The sequence below is a fragment of the Lepisosteus platostomus genome, chromosome 12, assembly GCF_059453375.1.
Source record: "Lepisosteus platostomus isolate fLepPlt1 chromosome 12, fLepPlt1.hap1, whole genome shotgun sequence".
Classification (NCBI taxonomy): Eukaryota; Metazoa; Chordata; class Actinopteri; order Semionotiformes; family Lepisosteidae; genus Lepisosteus; species Lepisosteus platostomus.
In genome coordinates this window covers 20,094,500-20,111,912 of record NC_142622.1, presented here as the reverse complement: position 1 = coordinate 20,111,912, position 17,413 = coordinate 20,094,500, and the positions used below count along the sequence as shown (strand labels likewise).

Genomic DNA, 17,413 nt, shown 5'->3' with positions numbered 1-17,413 from the left:
AACTGAAAGAAGTTATCCAGGTGGGTGTTTCACATTGGTGGTGGAGGGGAGTCCCCATTACCTGTAAATCACTTTGACTGGAGTGTCCAGAAAAGTACTATGTAAGTGTAAGGATTACTATTACTTTATTGTATAGTGTTGATTCGGTAGCAACATTTTAAAACGATGAAAGTCCACATATTGCTATCCCCTTTATTTCTGGATTACTACTTAAATAGCCAAACAAATAAAATCACAACCAAGAACTATGAATATAAAAATCTTGCTTATTATTGTTTTTACTTCATGGACTGTTAGAGTTACAATAACTGGTTTCACAATTAAATTAATACCATGTTTTAAATGTAATGTAAACAATGCAAGAACAGGCAACTTGCTGTTAAATATTCGGAAATGTACAGTATGTACAGTTAAAGGTTCTTTTTCCTGTTTCATTCCACTGCATGTCAACTACTTGAATTTTCTTTTAAACTGAGCAGAACATAGTTTTACAGCATGCTTTCCTCATCATCTCAAATGTGTTGCTTTTGACAATGAATTGCTTGTAAATACAAACTTACAAACTATTTTAGATCTACAGTAGAAGCCAATCTGATTCAGTGCATTTGATCGAGACTGTAAAATAGTCCATGCTTTGGATTTCAAACCTATTATTGTACAAAAAAACATACAGAAGGTGCTAGTGTTAAAATACTAACGAGTAGCCAAAAACACTGCCAGGAAAATCACGTGCTAAGGTACTAGAGTCCTTGACAACTGCTACCTAAAAAACACTGAGTATATCCTGTGTTGGAGTTCAGCCTGTATAAGTATTCTAAATTCAGTGAGAAGTAAAAAAGTAGTTAACATCATTTAATAGACTTAAGAATACACTTTTAAAGATAAATATAGAAACTACAGTGTGTAATTCTCTCCAAAACTGTGGCAGGAGAAAGACTTTTTCTAAAAAGACTCAGAAAAGAGTCTGTGCTGCTTGTGTTGACATACTGTAACTAGCTGTCAACACAACAGCTACAGTAGATGGGCTGACCAGCCTCCTCTTGTTTGTAACCTTTCTTTTACTGTATATTCAATTGCCATTTGAAGACAGACACATTTCGCCTTTCAGTTTTGTCTGCATTCTCTCTCCATATAATCATCACCCCAGATCATAACATAAGGACAATAGGAACCTGAATTACTTGTTTGTATGGCATTTAGTTCTACTTTCTCTATTAAAAGTAGCCATTTGACACAAGTGGCAACAGCTACTGTAGCAACGCTGCAGAGAAGTAAGTCATTTGTTTTACTTTTCAGACACTGCTCAAGTGCATTATAACAAACAAAATTGTTTCTCTGTCATCTGAATGATGTACATATTTTTCTATGAACAGTTTTTTAAATCAATTGAAATTTTTACTTGAATTTCAAAACGAAAACTTAATGCCATTGTCAAAAGAGGCAGTGTTGGGTGTATCTAACAGAGAGATGCCAGTCAAGTATCACCTGTTACCTGGTAGACAGCCTGTGAGCAGGTATGGTAGCAATGTTACTGTGCAGTTCAGCACATGTATGTACTCATTTTTTGTTCCAAAAAAAAAATTTAGAAGTGTTTTTAAATTGCTGTGTATGTTATGTAAATCAAGGGAAAATTCATTTCAATGTATTAAAAAGTCTGGTTGTAAAACAACAGTATTTGCAAAGTTCAGGGAGTGAATACTCTCTGAAGACACTATATATGCGCATTAAACTCAGCTTTCACTGGCTGTTCTTTAAATAGAAATGCATAATCACAATTCAAAAGGATATATAATTTCAGAATTTATATAATCTACACTGTATTCTGAATTTAAATAATATGATTTGTAATTATTTATTCTTGTGGTATATGCTTATATTTTAAATCCTGTCTGAATGTATTTATTACAAAAATGTTTGTGATATAGGTTATTTTATCTGATTCTTCACCCTTCTATGGTAAATTTGCAATCATTATTTACATTAAATTGCATATTTTAACAGTGACATATTGGTCACATTTAAAGGGGAAATTCATATACCAGCAAACAGCACAAATGAATGACCTTTTATCAATACAGAAAAAAATATGCTGCATTTTTAGTTTATACTCAAACCACATTACATTTGAGCAAGATTATTTTTTATAATGAACCATTCGTGCTTTTCTCAATGTGACAGCTCCTTATTCCCTTTAACTTGAGTGCTTTGTAACAGGTAGTTGCAGAATTCAACCAATCATGAAGCAGATTATGTGGTTCTCCAGCCAACGAGCCTGTGATGCTAGTGAAATAGCCTCCTCGTTCCCTGCTAATCCTCAGCCTCTAGTTTCTCTGTAGATGTCTGAGATTTCTGTTCACATCCTTTTCTCAGAAACTTGCCACTCGTCTGAGTATAAACGAACATTATTATTAATTATTAAATTATTAATACTAGGCAAAGTCTATGTCAGATCATCCTTGGGAAAACATACGTAAACAAGACTAAGACAATTTGGCTTATACAATATCCTAGTCCAGTAATATACTGTACTCAAATGTCTGTTTAGGTGGATCAGACTGGATGAATAGCTCTTAAGTCGCAGACTGAGACCACTATGGACCTCCACAGACTGGCTGAGACTGTGGACAAAGCATGATAAATGGAGGCTGAATCAGCCCTAATAATCTCCCTCTATCTCTGTTTTTCTTTTAACTCCAGTTTGGTTCTGGAGCGACACAACCTGAAGATGCCAAGGCTGAAAATCATCAGAAGCAATGGTGACATAAACTGATTTGCAACATTCTTTTCATGAGATGAAACCATAAAAAAAAATGTTTCCAAATGTATGAGCTGCTTTTGAGTTCAGCCTCATACATTTAATAACAAATCAATACAACTGGTGGCAGTTTGTAACATTGTAACAGAAGGGGTGGGAAGTAAGTGGTAAGATTCAGTTTACGCTGGCTGCTTCATGACAGCCTGACTGTTCTTCTGCCTGTTGTTCCAGCTCAAAGAGGCTCTGCAGAGAGTCGTAGTTGTGGCAGCAGTGGTGATAAACGTGCCAAGGAAGACACCAAAGCACGCAATTGTATGTCATATGAGTTTGATAAGCCAAACCTGGCTGAGGTAAGTTGATACAGATCCTGACTGAGTGGCTGAGAGATGAAAAGGGTGTGGACAGGAGAGGCTTAGCACAGACAACTGCTGCACTGCAAAACATGAACAATAAAACCAATCTCATGAAAGAATCAGTACTCATATACTGTACAGTGACCTCTCAAAATAAGAGTGAACGGGATAGAGCCCTTTGTCTCTCGGATGTGGGACAGAAAGATTTCATGTAAAATGTGAGATTTGCCTTGTTAAAACAAGGAAGTGACAGGTATCGTCAAGAAAACCACAGGCACTTAACCTGAGATAGGAGGGCCAGATATGGGAGTTATTTCTCAGCTGACGTCAACTTGGCTCAAATTGGCAATACTGGCATGGCGCTGCTCTGTATCCTGTAGCTGCAGCCCACAGCGGACTCGGTTTATCTCCTCGCATGACCATTTGGAACATCCTGCAGTCTAGGCAGAGGTTTGGTTGGAAGACACTCGAAAGAAGAAACAGAAGGAAGTTCCTCGTATTTTAGATTCTTGTGTGTTGAAATGAAATCAATTAAATCCCAGAGAATTCTGTGAAACCTGAATATTGGGATTGCTGTGAGGATTCCCAACATAGCAGTAATGAGCAAATATGAACTTACCTAAATATATAGCTTGGTGATGTTTTTGCTCAATTATCACAAAGCAAATTTCTAACATTTGTTAAGAAGAAGTTTGAATAATATAGCCATGAAAATAAAGGTGGAATAATAAGAACAAAAGAAAGGTTATAAATGAGAGGAGGTCATTGTGCCATTCACTTGGTTACAGCTTCAGTCTTTCAGCAAAGCTCATTTGATCTTAATGCTGTGATTTAGTGGAAGACAGGGAAAATTATGTTTAAAATGGCTTTAATAAAGCCTATACTCAGATAGAGATTTTAAGATTTTAAGCTGTTAGTCCTAGGAAGGGAGACGTTTTTGTGTAGAATCAACTTAAGTGGTCCAGTTAGCCCCCTGAGGCCTTATCATCGATATTCACTGATAGCAAACCTGTGTTGAACTGGCGGTTTCTCCACAGGTCACGGTGCACAAGGTGATGGATGTCTTCAAGGGCACAAAGGCAGTGGTGGAAAAATTAAAGGTGAATAAACAAAGAAACGGGGGGTGAATCTGGGAGAGGGAGAGGAGTCGATGGGCTGGATAATTGGTACTTTTTGTCATCAATACATGAATCATTTCATTGATAATACTGTATAATACCCACACACAACAAAGAAAAATCCTTCAGGATTCTGAGACTTAAAGCCTTACTGTACTCAATATGAAATAAGATCCACAGGAAGCATTTGGGTTTACCAAAGCAGTCATTTGCAGGATACTTGCAGGATTGTTTTATTTTGAGCAGGTAACAAAAGGCTTGGTTAGCAGTGAGAAATAAATTGTGCGACACAGTTAATTGGTGACCAGCAACCAGGATAATAAATGAGGTCTGTCCTTATCCTCACTAAGAGGCTCTCCATATCACCTATGCTTCCTCCACCAGGGATGCTGTAAGTACACCAAGAAAGACATCCAGAGCCTGGAGGAGAGTAAACGAGTCATCCAAGAATTGGCTGCTGAGCTGTACAGGGTCTCCCAGGTATGAGGAGGGGGAAGGTGTGGGCAGCTGGGAGGGAAGATTTGTAGCACAAAAGCAGGAGGGTGTGGGGTTCACTGGGTGAGGTAGAAACATACAGCTGAATGAGAAAAGAAAAATCGAAAAAGAAAAGAAGGAATTGAAGTTTTCAGCAAAATATTCATAAGATAAAAATAAGTTTTATATTTGTACCTTCCTCCTATGCTGTGACTGCATCAGAACAGCGAGGTTTTGTCAAGAGCCTGCAAGAACGATGACACCGGCAACCCAAAGGAATGCAAAAAGTTTATCCTGGAGTGGGCTGAGGAACTGAAACCCACATTACAGGTACACAGGGCCGAAAAACAGAGGAACACAGCACAGACACACAGGGCTGAGAGACAGTCACACACACAGCACAGGCACACAGGGCTGAGAGACAGTCACACACACAGCACAGAGACACAGGGCTTAGAGACACAGTTACACACACAGAACAGATACAAAGGGCTAAGAGACACGATTGCACACACAGCACCGAGACAAGACTGAGAGACACGGTCACACACTGCACAGACACACAGGGTTGTAAGACACAGTCACACACAGCACAGACACACAGGACTGAGAGACAAGATCACACACAACACAGAGACACAGGGCTGAGAGGCACAGCATGTTTTTGCTGGCTGGTCTCTTCTTTTCCCTGTGGATTCAGGATCAGGTGGAAGGGTAAACACATTAAATCTGAGGTTTTTTTTTTAATTGTTATGTTTAATCAATCGGTTTGCCTGCCTGAGGGTACTGCATGACTATAAATAATAAAATAATAAATTATAAAATTAACTTCTGTGTTCAGCAGAAAATTGTAGGTGTGCCTCCAAGCGAAAGGTCATCAGAGGTCCGTGGTGCTGAGGAACAGAGCCAGTCAGAGCCCACTGAGCCCCAGAGTCCAGCCCAGGAGCTGAAGATGAAGGACAGCCAGCACATCCTGTCTGAGTGGGCCAAGAGCTTGAGGTCACTTCCTGAGGTCAGAGAGGTTCTCAAAAATCCACAATTCTGGACTATCACTCAACTTACTCAGCTTGGTAACTCAGCTCTTACCAGCTCAATATCACTGCTGTCAAACAGGACATACTGTACTACTGTACAGTACAGGACACAAATATGTCATGAGCCCACTGTAGTGATGAAGCAGCTCAATATCTGATGTACAGAAAATGTTCTAGAGAGTCGTCCCTTTATATTTGTTTTTCTGTATTCTATGACTTATAGCAATGTTCCTCTTCTCTTTCACACTCATTTTCTTTCATCTTGTTGTACTACATTTTCTCACACACACACAATGTCTTTCTGCAGGGCTCTGTGTCCGCAGGACAGGATGTGACCCAGGTACTGGAAGAGCTGGGCAGCCAGTGGAAGAGAGGTCTTCTGCCCAACATCCTCCCCATCCTGGAGTTCATCATGTGGAGTGTGATCAGAGACAGACCTGAGGAAGTGAGTGAGGCTCCTCTGAGCTCTTTCAGCACCACATAGATAAAACCCATTAGGAGCAAACCACAGTACAGATCTTCAATATTAAACAAAACAAAATTAAAAAAATGTCAAGATATACATACCAGTCACCCAGATTCTTCCACTGAATTGTGCAGTTACTGTGAATTTGAAGTGGATGGGACTTTGGCTGAAGAGTCAGAGCCCTGCCTTACTGTATGTTGTACACCTCCGCTCCTGTCACCTCCTCCCGTGTCTGAGAGAAATGGTTTTGTTTCCCCCAGGGCACCATTCCCCAGCTGTGGCTGTCCACCAAGCAGAGGTTCAGGTGTGCAGGTGAGTGCAGAGTCCCTGCCCTTGACACAGTGTACTGAGAGACCTGCCTGAAACTGTCCAGCTGTGATTCACTTCTGTGTCAGAGGTCTAACCAGAGAGACAGGATTCATGCTGACCAAAGTCTTAGCTTGAGGCCTCTAGCTTCATTTGACCTTTTGCTAGTACCAAAAATCTCCACAACCACATTTCACCTTCTTTTTTGTAACAGAGTTTATTTTGTAATGGCCGGATCACCTTGATATTTTAGTATGTTCATCCAACTAATTGTCTTGGCTCTCTAGTGCATAGAGACAATATGCCCGTCTCAAAATCCAAAGTCTGCGATTTGAATCCTTGTAGGCCAGGTCTCTCAGAAGCTGACTGGAGCTCAGTAAGCACTGTTGTCAGCCCTCAGGACTACTAGAAGAAGCCATGGTTCCCACGAGTATACCTGTGGGTTTTATCCCATTTTCCTGTTAATAGGTTTTAATTTAGAATTCCTCTCTGTAAGATATAAGACAGCTTCTAAGCAAACCAAACACACTAAGCCAAGCATACTGAATTTTGAGAAAAATCATTGCAGAAAGAGGAGTATCAGTTGAACACAATCCCAGCGTTTATCACTTTGGATTTCTTTAGAGGCCTACTTGAAGTCAGATAATTCAGGAATGCGACAGGTGGAGCTGTTCTGTTATTGGTATTATTTACAGTGTCAAATCTTTTTTTGTATTCACAGATGCAGTGCAACACATCCCTGACTCAGGTAAGTTTCTTAACTCGATATGGAATGTACAATAGTAGAAAGTATGCCTGTCTACAGACCTTTGAATCCAAGTTCTTGGGTAAGAATTACCTTAAACTAAATTAATGTCTTTTTTATTTTCAGTCTGGAAATGGATTAATAACATGTCAGGTATGTAGCCATCTTTAATGTAACTCCTATTTAGTATTTGAAAGTTTTTGAAGTAAACTCACTCCAAAGTTGTTTGTCATGACGTCATTATCTGTAGATGAGGACAACTCCTTCTAGCTGTTTCAGCCTCTCCTCACTGACAGTTCATACAGGTCTTTTCACAAAGTAATCCAGACTTTCAAACAGAAGACAGCTTCCTGTATGATACTCCTCAATGTGAACCAGCTTGTATTCAAATGCCATAGAAGCAGGCCTGTAACATTATCCACAGAGATACAGATGAACACAGAGGCGTAGGAAGCACTTCAAGACAATCATTCTCCATCCCCTTTTCACTTCTATCCAGATGATGTACAGCTGGATCCCAAAACAGCCAACCCAGGCCTCAAGCTGTCCGAAGATGGAAAACGTGTGCAAATGGGTGTTATAATTGAAAGTACCAGCTCAAAGTACCCTGTTTTAACTTCTCAAAAATATGATGGGTGGTGGTGTGTCGTGGGGAAGGAGGGCTTCACCTCAGGGAGACACTACTGGGAGGTGCAGCTGTCAGGGAAGCAGGACTGGAGGGTAGGAGTGATCAGAGAGACTGCCCCACGCAATGGGTTCGTTGACCTGAACACAAGGACAGGTTACTGGACCCTGCGGCTGCAGAATAGTCACTTCAGAGCCCTCACTGTGCCGGCCACCATCCTCTCAGTGAAACTGGTTCCCTCCAGGCTTGGAGTCTACCTGGACATTGAGGAAGGGCAGCTCTCCTTTTACAATGTGGAGAGAAGAAGTCACATCTACACTTTCAATGCGACCTTCACTGAGAAAGTCTATCCGGTGTTTGGTACAACAGAAACAGGGATAGACCTAGAAATAGTTGACACAGGAGGAGAAAAAAGAATGAGATCTAAAAATGTCTAAATGTCATAAAGCTCTGATTGTGTTAGATTATGTTTTTGTTCTTATTTTTTTACAGTATGAACAGAGATAAAATTTTAAGCCAGAGCATGTTCTCTCCCACCCTGTAATCACAAAGGATTCCACACAGTACCAGAACCCCTGTCTTTTTAGCTGTACCAGCACACTTACTATTTCATTTAAAGAGTTTTTAGATTTGTCTGCAGCCATCTAAATTTGTTTTTGGCCTTCATTAAACTCAGGAATGGAATTTTTCAGCTCAGTCAAGTTCACAAAGATGATACAGTATATAACTCTGCCCCCTCAAAAAATGTCCCATTCATCAGTGCTAAATCTGCCATGGGAGCAGCATTTAAATTTTAAATTATTAGGCAATGAATAACATTATTTATATAGTATGTATTCCTCATCTATTTGTTGTCCAAATATGGACCCAGCCTGTGACACAGGCAACAGAGAACCCATTTCCCTCACCCTCTCCACTCTGTCCTGGATCTCAGTGCTTTCAGCCTGTGTGTGTCACATTTCTTTCTGGTGTTTCACTGGATGGTGCTGCTTATGTCAATGTATGTAAATGTTGCACCTTAATACAGAAAATAAACATATTATTAAAACAAGTTTTAAAATGTAATTGCATTTTCTCACGCGTGCACGGCTCCATCTGCCTTATTCTTCTTAAAGGTAAAGACTCAGCTTTGTAACCGCCTCCTGTGTTCAGCACTTCAGACTCTGTTGACTGGCTGTTTGGAATCAGCACTAGATGGCGCTCAAGCACTACACACATCGTCAGTGAACACAAACTGTAGGGCAGTCTCTCTTGTGTGCAGTGTTACTGCAGGGCTGAAGGGCTTTCTTCTGACACCAGCTGCCTTTAAAACAAAATGAGCTGTGAAGTCAATCAAGTCAAAATTACAAAATCGTTTTTTTTTCTGGTTTTCTGGTTAAATCTGGTTTTCTAAAATGTGTCAAAAAGGCTATATTTAATTTTCAGTTCAGAAATTGAGCCAATCAAAAGAAATTAGCAACAATATGTAATGGAGGTCTCTGTTATTCACAACTAAGAGTGAAGAGTGTCTTCATTGCAAGAAGTTAAATGGAAGCATTCTTTACAAAAATGGCCACATTTTCTTACCAATTGTTTTATTTGTTTCTGAATAAAACGCTTTCAAATCTGCAGATTTGATTCTTTCTCAGTTACGTAATGTATTTTCTGATTTAATTATTTGGGCTTTTTCCCTCTTTCAGTAATGAGCCAGAGTAAGAGCGGGCAGGTGTGTCCGCATGTGTCTAATTCCAGGTTGTTACAATGGAAAGTGGATGATGATTGGTCAGAACCCAAGTGCAAGGGACCGGAGGGTGTTGCTATCTTGGCTTCGGAGTGGATTCTAGCTGCCGAGCTCCCAGAAAGAGGAGACCAAACAGCCTCCCTAGTCTGGGTCCAGGCAGATGGACTAACAGACTGTTGCGGAGGGAAATTCCAAGGGAAAAAATAAGAAATCCTGGTCTGCAGAGTAAGGAATGCCCCGCAGGTTCAGCAAAAAAAAAGAGTGGGTGAAGCACGATGGTAGAGGGAGAGATTAATGCTCTAAAGAAAAAAGGAGCCACCTAAAATCCTCTGTGGTCTAGTTGGAGGACCCAGGAGCCTGTGATTGAAGATGGATGCCCTTAGCGAGGTCTCTTCCCAGACCAAGCCAGATGTGCGCTGTCAGCTTGGTCTCCCAGGCTCCTCACTCTGATGGAAGCGCCCTCATGCAATCAGCATTAGATATCCAGGTGCCCTTTGGATCAAACCAGGAGAGACATCTGCTAGGGGCAGGTGAAACCCGTCCTTTAGTCCCCTCTCATCTTCTGGAGCCCCAGATCATCACAGGTGCTGGGGATATTCTCAGTCAGAGCCCAAGAACGCAGGAATCCTCGGGGTCTTGCTCATTAGGCTTCAGAGCACATTCCTAATGCCTGGCTCCTGGGAAGGAAAAAGGAAGACTCCACTGTGGTGCTGGAAGGTGGCTAGGAAGGGAAAGAAGACAAAAAGCAAAGAAGCCTGAGAAAAGAGGGTGAGAAAAAGGAAAGAGCCCTGAAGGACTGGAGAAAGGCTGCCCGGAAGGGAAGCCAGAACTGTGGCAGGGATGAGGGCAGTCGAAGAGATGGCCTCTACAGGACAGGAATGGAGCTGCTAGCCTCAGGGAAGACGAGTCCCAGAGAGAGCCTGGGGTCCTGGATGACACAGGCTGTCCCCCTGCAGTGAGTCGGACGATTGACGGGGAAGAGGTGGCCAGCAGGACAGAGTCCAGGGACCCAGGGGCGAAGGCCAGGAGCCACGGGGCAGACTGGAGTGACGAAGCATCGCCAAAGTGCCAAAGCAGTGCCTGGGCATTGAATAAGGAAACAGAACAACTGAATAATTGAAATCATAATTCCTCATTAGGAAGAATCACCAGAAGGGGATCTGGGCAATGCAGCAAGCCCTGGAATATCATGAGTCCTCGTTAGAATGTAACGGTTTCCCAAGGCAGAGACGTGAAACGCCTGCTGTGGGACAGTAGTCATAACACGGGTACATTCCTTGGTTATTCAGGTAAGATTAGGACAATTGAGAGCTTAGAAAAGGGAAGATGTGTCCACAATAGGAAATTTATCATTTACTTCAGAAGCGGACTGATCTGATGATATATATGAATTATTTTGTTTGCTCGATTGTTTCACTTCCTTTTAGTGTGATTCGCATTACCGCTCCTTTGCAGCTTCTTGGAAACTGTGATCACACACTGATGCAGGGGCTAGCATTGCTGTCTCACAGCTCTGGGGCCCTAGGTTCAGATCTGGAGCTGGGGTGCTATCTGTGTGGAATTTGTATGTTTGCCCCCTTTTCACAAAAAAACATTTTTCTGTGAGGAAAATGTATACTGTTGTGTTTTTACTGCACAGCCATCAAATGTGGAATTGTCAATTCAAAACATTTCTTGAATAACTGCAACTTGCAAATTGACTTCCTCTCTGAATTGTGTGGAACTTCTCATTTTGTACCGGCTTTGAAGCAGTGCAGACCTTCTTATTTAAAACAAAAAGTAATATTAAAATAAAGATGTAAATGCAACCAACTGAAGTTATACCCAAATTGAAATATGTGAATTAGAATGGAAATGCCAAGATTTTGAAGACATGCAAAACATTCTACACTAGAGAGTGTTTGCATTATTTAAAATACAATTCTGGGCTTGTGGTAGTCAAACTATATTTGTCCATTTGGTTTTCTGCAGTATAGGTACATGAATTTCTAGAAGTGCTAGGCATTTTCTGCTTAATTTTTATGAATTAAATATAAAGTAGGTTTAAATAAATGTTTTAAATTGATAAAATAGATTTAAATAGATGAGACCTTGAAAATGAGGGGCAACGTGCGGTCATAAATGGTCCCACATTGCTGTTCAAAGTAGAAGTCCTAACCCTGGTATCCAGGCACTAAATATGAGTAAATTCAAAGTCAGGCTTTTACATTTGCTTTGCATCATGGAGCTGCTGGTGTAGAATGTTTGTGAGCCCCTCCTGACCGGTAAAGAGCTTCTGAAGGAGAATGAAAATTGCTATAACAAGGAAAGGTCTGCCTGTCCCACCGTCCTGCTATTTACAATCAATCCACTCCTCAGTCTCTTCCCCTTGCATGTACCTAGTGGTCTTTTCTAGGGAACCTGCGATCAAATCATTTAACGGAGGAGAGCTGCACTCCTGCCCTCTAAAAAAGACATCTCTTTACAAGCCAAGTGGTGGTGACTGGCTGATGAGGTGAGCAGCTTCTGTGTGTCTGAATGTACAGCAGGTGGGTTTTTGTCTATGAGTCTGTCAGTCACACCTAAGGTGTTACAGTAAAACAAAAGCAGAAAGTATACAGTATGTCCAGGAATCTCAAAGAAAATGTTAATTGGGATGTGGTGAACAAGTTGTCCATCCAGTAAATATCCATTGATATTTTTAGAGGTGTATTGTTGTTTCAGTCTGTTATACTGTACAGTACTTAATATTTTACTAAGTAAAGAAGAGGTTTCCTATGATTCACAGCATATTTACAGAAGTCCGTCTAGACCAGGGATAGATGATCTTTACAGGTCACTTGCAGCCCTTGTAGTCCTAGGTGTTTGCAGTGCTGCTCCAACCAGTTCTGCCATTATTGAATTGATAATCAACAATTTGTCACAAACAGTTCTTTCCGGGCCCTATGCAGATGACACGATCCGGTTGTGGAGGACACAGTAGGGAGAAAATCATGCAGGAGAAGGGTATGGAGACGGGGGGGGGTGTGTCCAAGGTGAGCAGGTGTCCAGGGGAAGCGAGTCCGGGCCGAACAATCAAAGACGAAATCCAAAACGGGGAATTCAAAACAGAAGAGTAGTCCAACGCCAGACGATCCATCCGAAGGAATTAAAAACCAAGAGCCGGGTCGGGACCGGCGGGAGGAATCAGGAACGAAGGGTTAAAACCATAACGGAGCCAGATACAGCAGGACCCCGGGTTCTCAAGAAACGGGATTCAATGAGGAACCAGGAGTTACGTCTGCGTCTGGCTTTTAAGGTGGAACGGGAATAAGAAACAGGTGCAGGTAATGGGGCAGAACAAGAAAGGGCTGGAGCGCCCTAAAGAGGAGGATTAGCGATCGTGACACAATTAAGTCTAACAATTATGTTGCTGGTTGAGACAGCATTCTAGATTTAAAGGGCCATGTGTTGAGTAGCACTGCTCTTAAAAATACAATGGCATTTTCCTTAAAGTCCCTCTCTAACATATCAGGGGCAGTCCTGAGAATTTTACCAAGAAATCCACCTTTGTCCTCCATGAGCTTTTGACACAACCAAGCCCTTTCAAAATGACTTATTGTGAGCCAGTGCACTGAGCTCTTACAATTGAAAAATCTGTGAGGAAGAGTAGTATTAGAACTACAAACATGTGTCACGTTCTTTACAGAAAGAGATCAGAATATGAAACTACCTGCTGGGCAAAAATTTCAAATATTTCTGGATCATCATACAACACTAGCTGGTATGCAGCCATGAAAGAGAAAACAAAAAAGCAGTGACTACTGAGTTACTAAAAGAAAATGTTCATACATATGCAGCTGTTGGCAGTGGAACCTAACTGCCAGGTGATTTGGTTTCCTTACATGTATGAAAGACGTGCTGGGTAATTTTATTGACTGTTCTAAATTGTCTCCTTCTCTGTAGCCCTGTGATGGACTAGTGTCCCATCCTGCTAGCTAACAGGTGTTTGCTCTCAGTCCCAGTCTATTCCTTAGGCTTCTAGGATAAAGGCTCCAGCTTTATCACCCTCATCAGGAAAAGTGGCTTTCCAATAATGGATGGATTGTTTTAGATTGAATCCAGGTCTGTCAGGTAGTTCTAATGTACCTGTGAATTACTGCTGCACATATACAGTATCCTATTAGAATATAGCTGGAACAGGCAGTGCAGTTTTATATATATATATCAATAAAATCTGTTTTAAAGCTTGCTTTCATTGTATTCTTTTACTTCTGCTTAGACTTTCTTTACATTGCCATCCTTAAAGGAGCGGCCTGGATGTCAAACATATGTTCTGCTAGTGTCATGGTCCTTGTATCACACATTCACTCTGTGCACCTCAGTGTTTGACAACAACAACAGGATAGCCATCCTTTGATACGTATTCGGTTTTATCATAAAGTGGCAGTGATTTTCTCTGGGCCCAGAAAGTAATATCATAGTGCACTGTCTGTTGGAATCTGATGGTGTGATTTTTATTTGACTGTGAAGGGTCTTGTACCTGTGCTGAAAAGTCCTCATACATTGTGTGACCAATCTGTACCCTAAGGAGTAAATGGAGGTGAATTCCACACTGAAAAGTAAACAGAAGAAAACATAAATGTACAGTAGTTATTAACTGAGGTTTGAGAGGGATAACAATGGCAAGTTACACAGCTGTACCTAATCACCACCATTATGAACTCCCTAGATATACTGGACTCAAAGCCTCCCATCGCTTTCATCTCAATCGTCTATCCTCCACCCACCACAACCTTGCAGCTTCCGCTTGGTTCATTCAGTTTGAATGGGGTTTGGGCCACCTTGTCCTGTGCCCAGGAGGCTACCCATTCACCAAAGGGGTAAAGCCAGACTTTCAAACATATATTTCAAACATTCACAAAGCATTCAATTCTTGGATGTTGTTGTCCCTAGTGAACCATGCTTTGGCTGTCGGTGGAGCCTCTTCAGGTGTGTGCGGAAGAGAGCAGAGGAGTGAGGGGAGTAAGAAAGAGATCTTCAACCTGGTGTTCTCATGTTCTTTCTTGCTTTTCAGCATGAAATTAACCTCTACGTCTTCCATTGTATCTCACAAGTTGATATACAGTAAAAAACAGTACAGTTGAATACATTTTTAATACATCTGCCATTGAGATCAATGGTATTCACTCCTGGGGGTCCTCAAGGGCCCTAGTCCACCACTTTACATAATGCTCAATGAGTAAAGACCTGGTAACCAGTACTGTACGTACATGAACAGATGAGTCAAATCAACTCTTTAAGAGTCTGGTTGGAATGTTGGAATGAAAAGCAGAAGAAACAGCGCTCCCTCCAGGACTAGGGAGTGAACATTATTGTAGGGGGTCGTATCTGGTAGAACCAGCCCTTGACATATTAATTGAAAAACATATCAAATTCATTAAAAAAACATATTTTTTTTCTCCCAAAATATGAAAATATTTTGAGGGTGTTAGTTTCAATATGATTTCTTCTTGTTTTCTTAGAGGAAGGAAAAGACAAGTTGTGGAACATTTATGAGCTGGTCTCACAGTAATTATTTAAAACTGGTTTAGAACAGAGTTTTATTTCTACATTTACAGTTCACTCTTTAGCTCCAGAATGATTGAAGAAAAAAATAAACAACCTATCCAAACAACCAGTGGGCTAGCCCTTTTCACCAATGACTCAAGGCTGGTTAAACTCCCACTTCCCTTTAATATGGCTTAGTTTTTCTATTACCTTTAGGCTACAGCTCTCACTTTTACTGGTTACATCTATGTCTTTTCATTCCTCTCCCAGCTCTGGAACAGATTTCACTCACCAGCAGGAGATGTCTCAAAACTAAACACCAGGAGTTGTGTCTCATGTTTCTGCACAAACACCTACTGTAGAGACAAGAGAAAACATCTACAAGTAATCAGTGCAGTGAAAATGATCTGGTGGCCAGCAACAGAATAGTCAACGATAGTCCTACAGCCTTCTAACAGCAGTTGTGGTTTTAGTCAGTATGGCTAAATAAAAAATTATGAATGACAGTTTGGCAAGAATACAAAGGTTATGAACATTCCCTCACCCTCAGCCACTGCATACCCCGATATGTGATAAAAGACAAAGGTCACAAGTTTAACAAGATGGCAGTGTGTGGCTATCAGCTCAGATTCATGTTAGTATCATTGTGATTTCTTCATTGCTACATTAACAGAGCAGGAAGTTTCCAAACAACCCAGAAAAGCAGAAGCACAACTTAAGACTGGCAAGTATGACTCAAACAAAAACATTACAAAATACTTTACGGATTTTGTTATGAATTCTAAATGTTATCGTGTTTAGTTTTTTTTGTACTTTATCATAATATTTTATATCTTAGTCTTCTCATTAGTATTAGCAGAAGCATGAACGCAGGACAGAACAGAATAAAGGTTTTTTAGGAAACTAGGGACAGGACAGAGTGGGAGCGCCCTCTGGCTGCAGAGAGCGTGACAACATTACCTTTGATACATATGGTTTAAAAAAGATTTTTCTATTAAGTGGAGATGTTGAAGTAGTTTGAAAATCTAAACATACCATTTCATTTGTACAGTTTATACCCATTACTGCTGTTGCTAGTTCAAATTATTCTTAACAAGCTAGCAATTCTTTTAACAAGTCAAGTATTCCTTTCTATAGCCAGCAGCCATATCACTCTGCAACTCACAACTGGCAACCCACTGAAGCTAAGCAGGTGTGAGCCTGGTCAGTACCTGGTCAGTACCTGGATGGGAGACCTCCTGGGAAAAACTAAGGCTGCTGCTGGAAGAGGTGTTAGTGGGGCCAGCAGGGGGTGCTCACCTTGCGGTCCATGTGGCCCCAGTATAGTGACGGGGACACTAAGCTGTAAACAGGTGCTGTCCTTCGGATGAGACGTAAAACCGAGGTCCTGACTCTCTGTGGTCATTAAAAATCCCAGGGCGTTTCTCGAAAAGAGTAGGGGTGTAACCCCGGTGTCCTGGCCAAATTTCCCATTGGCCCTTACCAGTCATGGCCTCCTAATAATCCCCATCAAGAAATTTGCTTCATCACTCTGCTCTCCTTCTCACTGATAGCTGATGTGTGGTGAGCGTTCTGGCGCACTATGGCTGCCGTTGCATCATCCAGGTGGATGTTGCACATTGGTGGTGGTGGAGGGGAGTCCCCCATTACCTGTAAAGCACTTTGAGTGGAATGTCCAGAAAAGTGCTATATAAGTGTAAGCAATTATTATTATTATTATCTCTCTTATAATCACTTTAACATCCCTTTCACCCATGCTTGCAATTAATTATACTCCGTTTCCTTACCTTGATGCTGTTTTTAATCATTTTTTAAAATGCTTTCAGGGAACTTTACATTCCTTTTATAAAGTACATGTGAGTCACCGTGCTGCCCCACAATTTTGGTTAATGTTCAGAGTGCAACGATACGATTAACAGTGCATGAAGGATATGTTCTTTCATGAGGTATAATGAAAATGTTATAGAAAAGAAACTACACATAATCCAAGATAGTCATTACACAAAAGGGCACAAAGTGTGAGTTACATCGTTTGATCTTTATTTCATTTATAGAGTATATAAATATATAGTACCAGGCAATCTATGGCACTTGAGAGATCATGTTATTTCTTTGGAAATATATATTTCTCTAAAGCCTTTATGACTATCACTTAGAATCCCTTAGAATCTTATTGCCATAAAAATGGTCCTATAGTTTAGTCCTAAAAGGAAGGATTTGGTACTATTTGTTCTATTAACATCCGGATGGACTTTTAAAACAATCAGAGATCTCAATGTCCACAGATGAGAATGTTTGGCATTGACAGT

At 40.9% G+C, this 17,413-nt stretch overlaps 1 protein-coding gene and 1 long non-coding RNA gene across 4 annotated transcripts; one reads left to right on the top strand and one right to left on the bottom strand.

Moving 5' to 3' along the window:
• The first annotated feature begins 1,188 nt into the window (after positions 1-1,188).
• LOC148651249 (E3 ubiquitin-protein ligase TRIM21-like) lies at positions 1,189-8,927 on the top strand. 3 transcript variants are annotated; one of them, XM_088601315.1, is made up of 12 exons: positions 1,189-1,271; positions 2,698-2,756; positions 2,987-3,105; positions 4,146-4,208; positions 4,611-4,706; positions 4,923-5,030; positions 5,542-5,712; positions 6,042-6,179; positions 6,461-6,512; positions 7,228-7,254; positions 7,378-7,404; positions 7,751-8,927. In XM_088601315.1, exons 2-12 carry the CDS (start codon positions 2,726-2,728, stop codon positions 8,311-8,313), a joined length of 1,395 nt encoding a protein of 464 aa, XP_088457441.1. In that variant the 5' UTR covers positions 1,189-1,271; positions 2,698-2,725; the 3' UTR covers positions 8,314-8,927. The 3 variants fall into 3 exon arrangements, with proteins under 3 accessions (XP_088457441.1, XP_088457440.1, XP_088457439.1); XM_088601314.1 differs by lacking the exon at positions 1,189-1,271 and adding an exon at positions 1,312-1,514 and having other exon boundaries at positions 5,545-5,712; XM_088601313.1 differs by lacking the exon at positions 1,189-1,271 and adding an exon at positions 1,312-1,514.
• Positions 8,928-8,961: 34 nt separating this feature from the next.
• On the bottom strand, positions 8,962-15,459 carry LOC148651248 (uncharacterized). The gene is made up of 3 exons (XR_015925704.1): positions 15,397-15,459; positions 14,098-14,169; positions 8,962-9,179 (listed from the first exon to the last, which is right to left on the bottom strand). It is a non-coding gene; the product is annotated as an uncharacterized LOC148651248 (long non-coding RNA).
• Between the last annotated feature and the right edge of the window lie 1,954 nt (positions 15,460-17,413).

What these genes read in the sequence shown, in the direction of transcription:
- LOC148651249 (XM_088601313.1), top strand. Translation starts at nt 1,366, where the DNA reads ATGAACAGTTTTTTAAATCAATTGAAATTTTTACTTGAATTTCAAAAC. An exon ending in TCAGAGACAGACCTGAGGAA is followed by an intron (nt 6,180 to 6,460) that starts GTGAGTGAGGCT and finishes TGTTTCCCCCAG; the next exon opens with GGCACCATTCCCCAGCTGTG. An exon ending in GCAGAGGTTCAGGTGTGCAG is followed by an intron (nt 6,513 to 7,227) that starts GTGAGTGCAGAG and finishes TTGTATTCACAG; the next exon opens with ATGCAGTGCAACACATCCCT.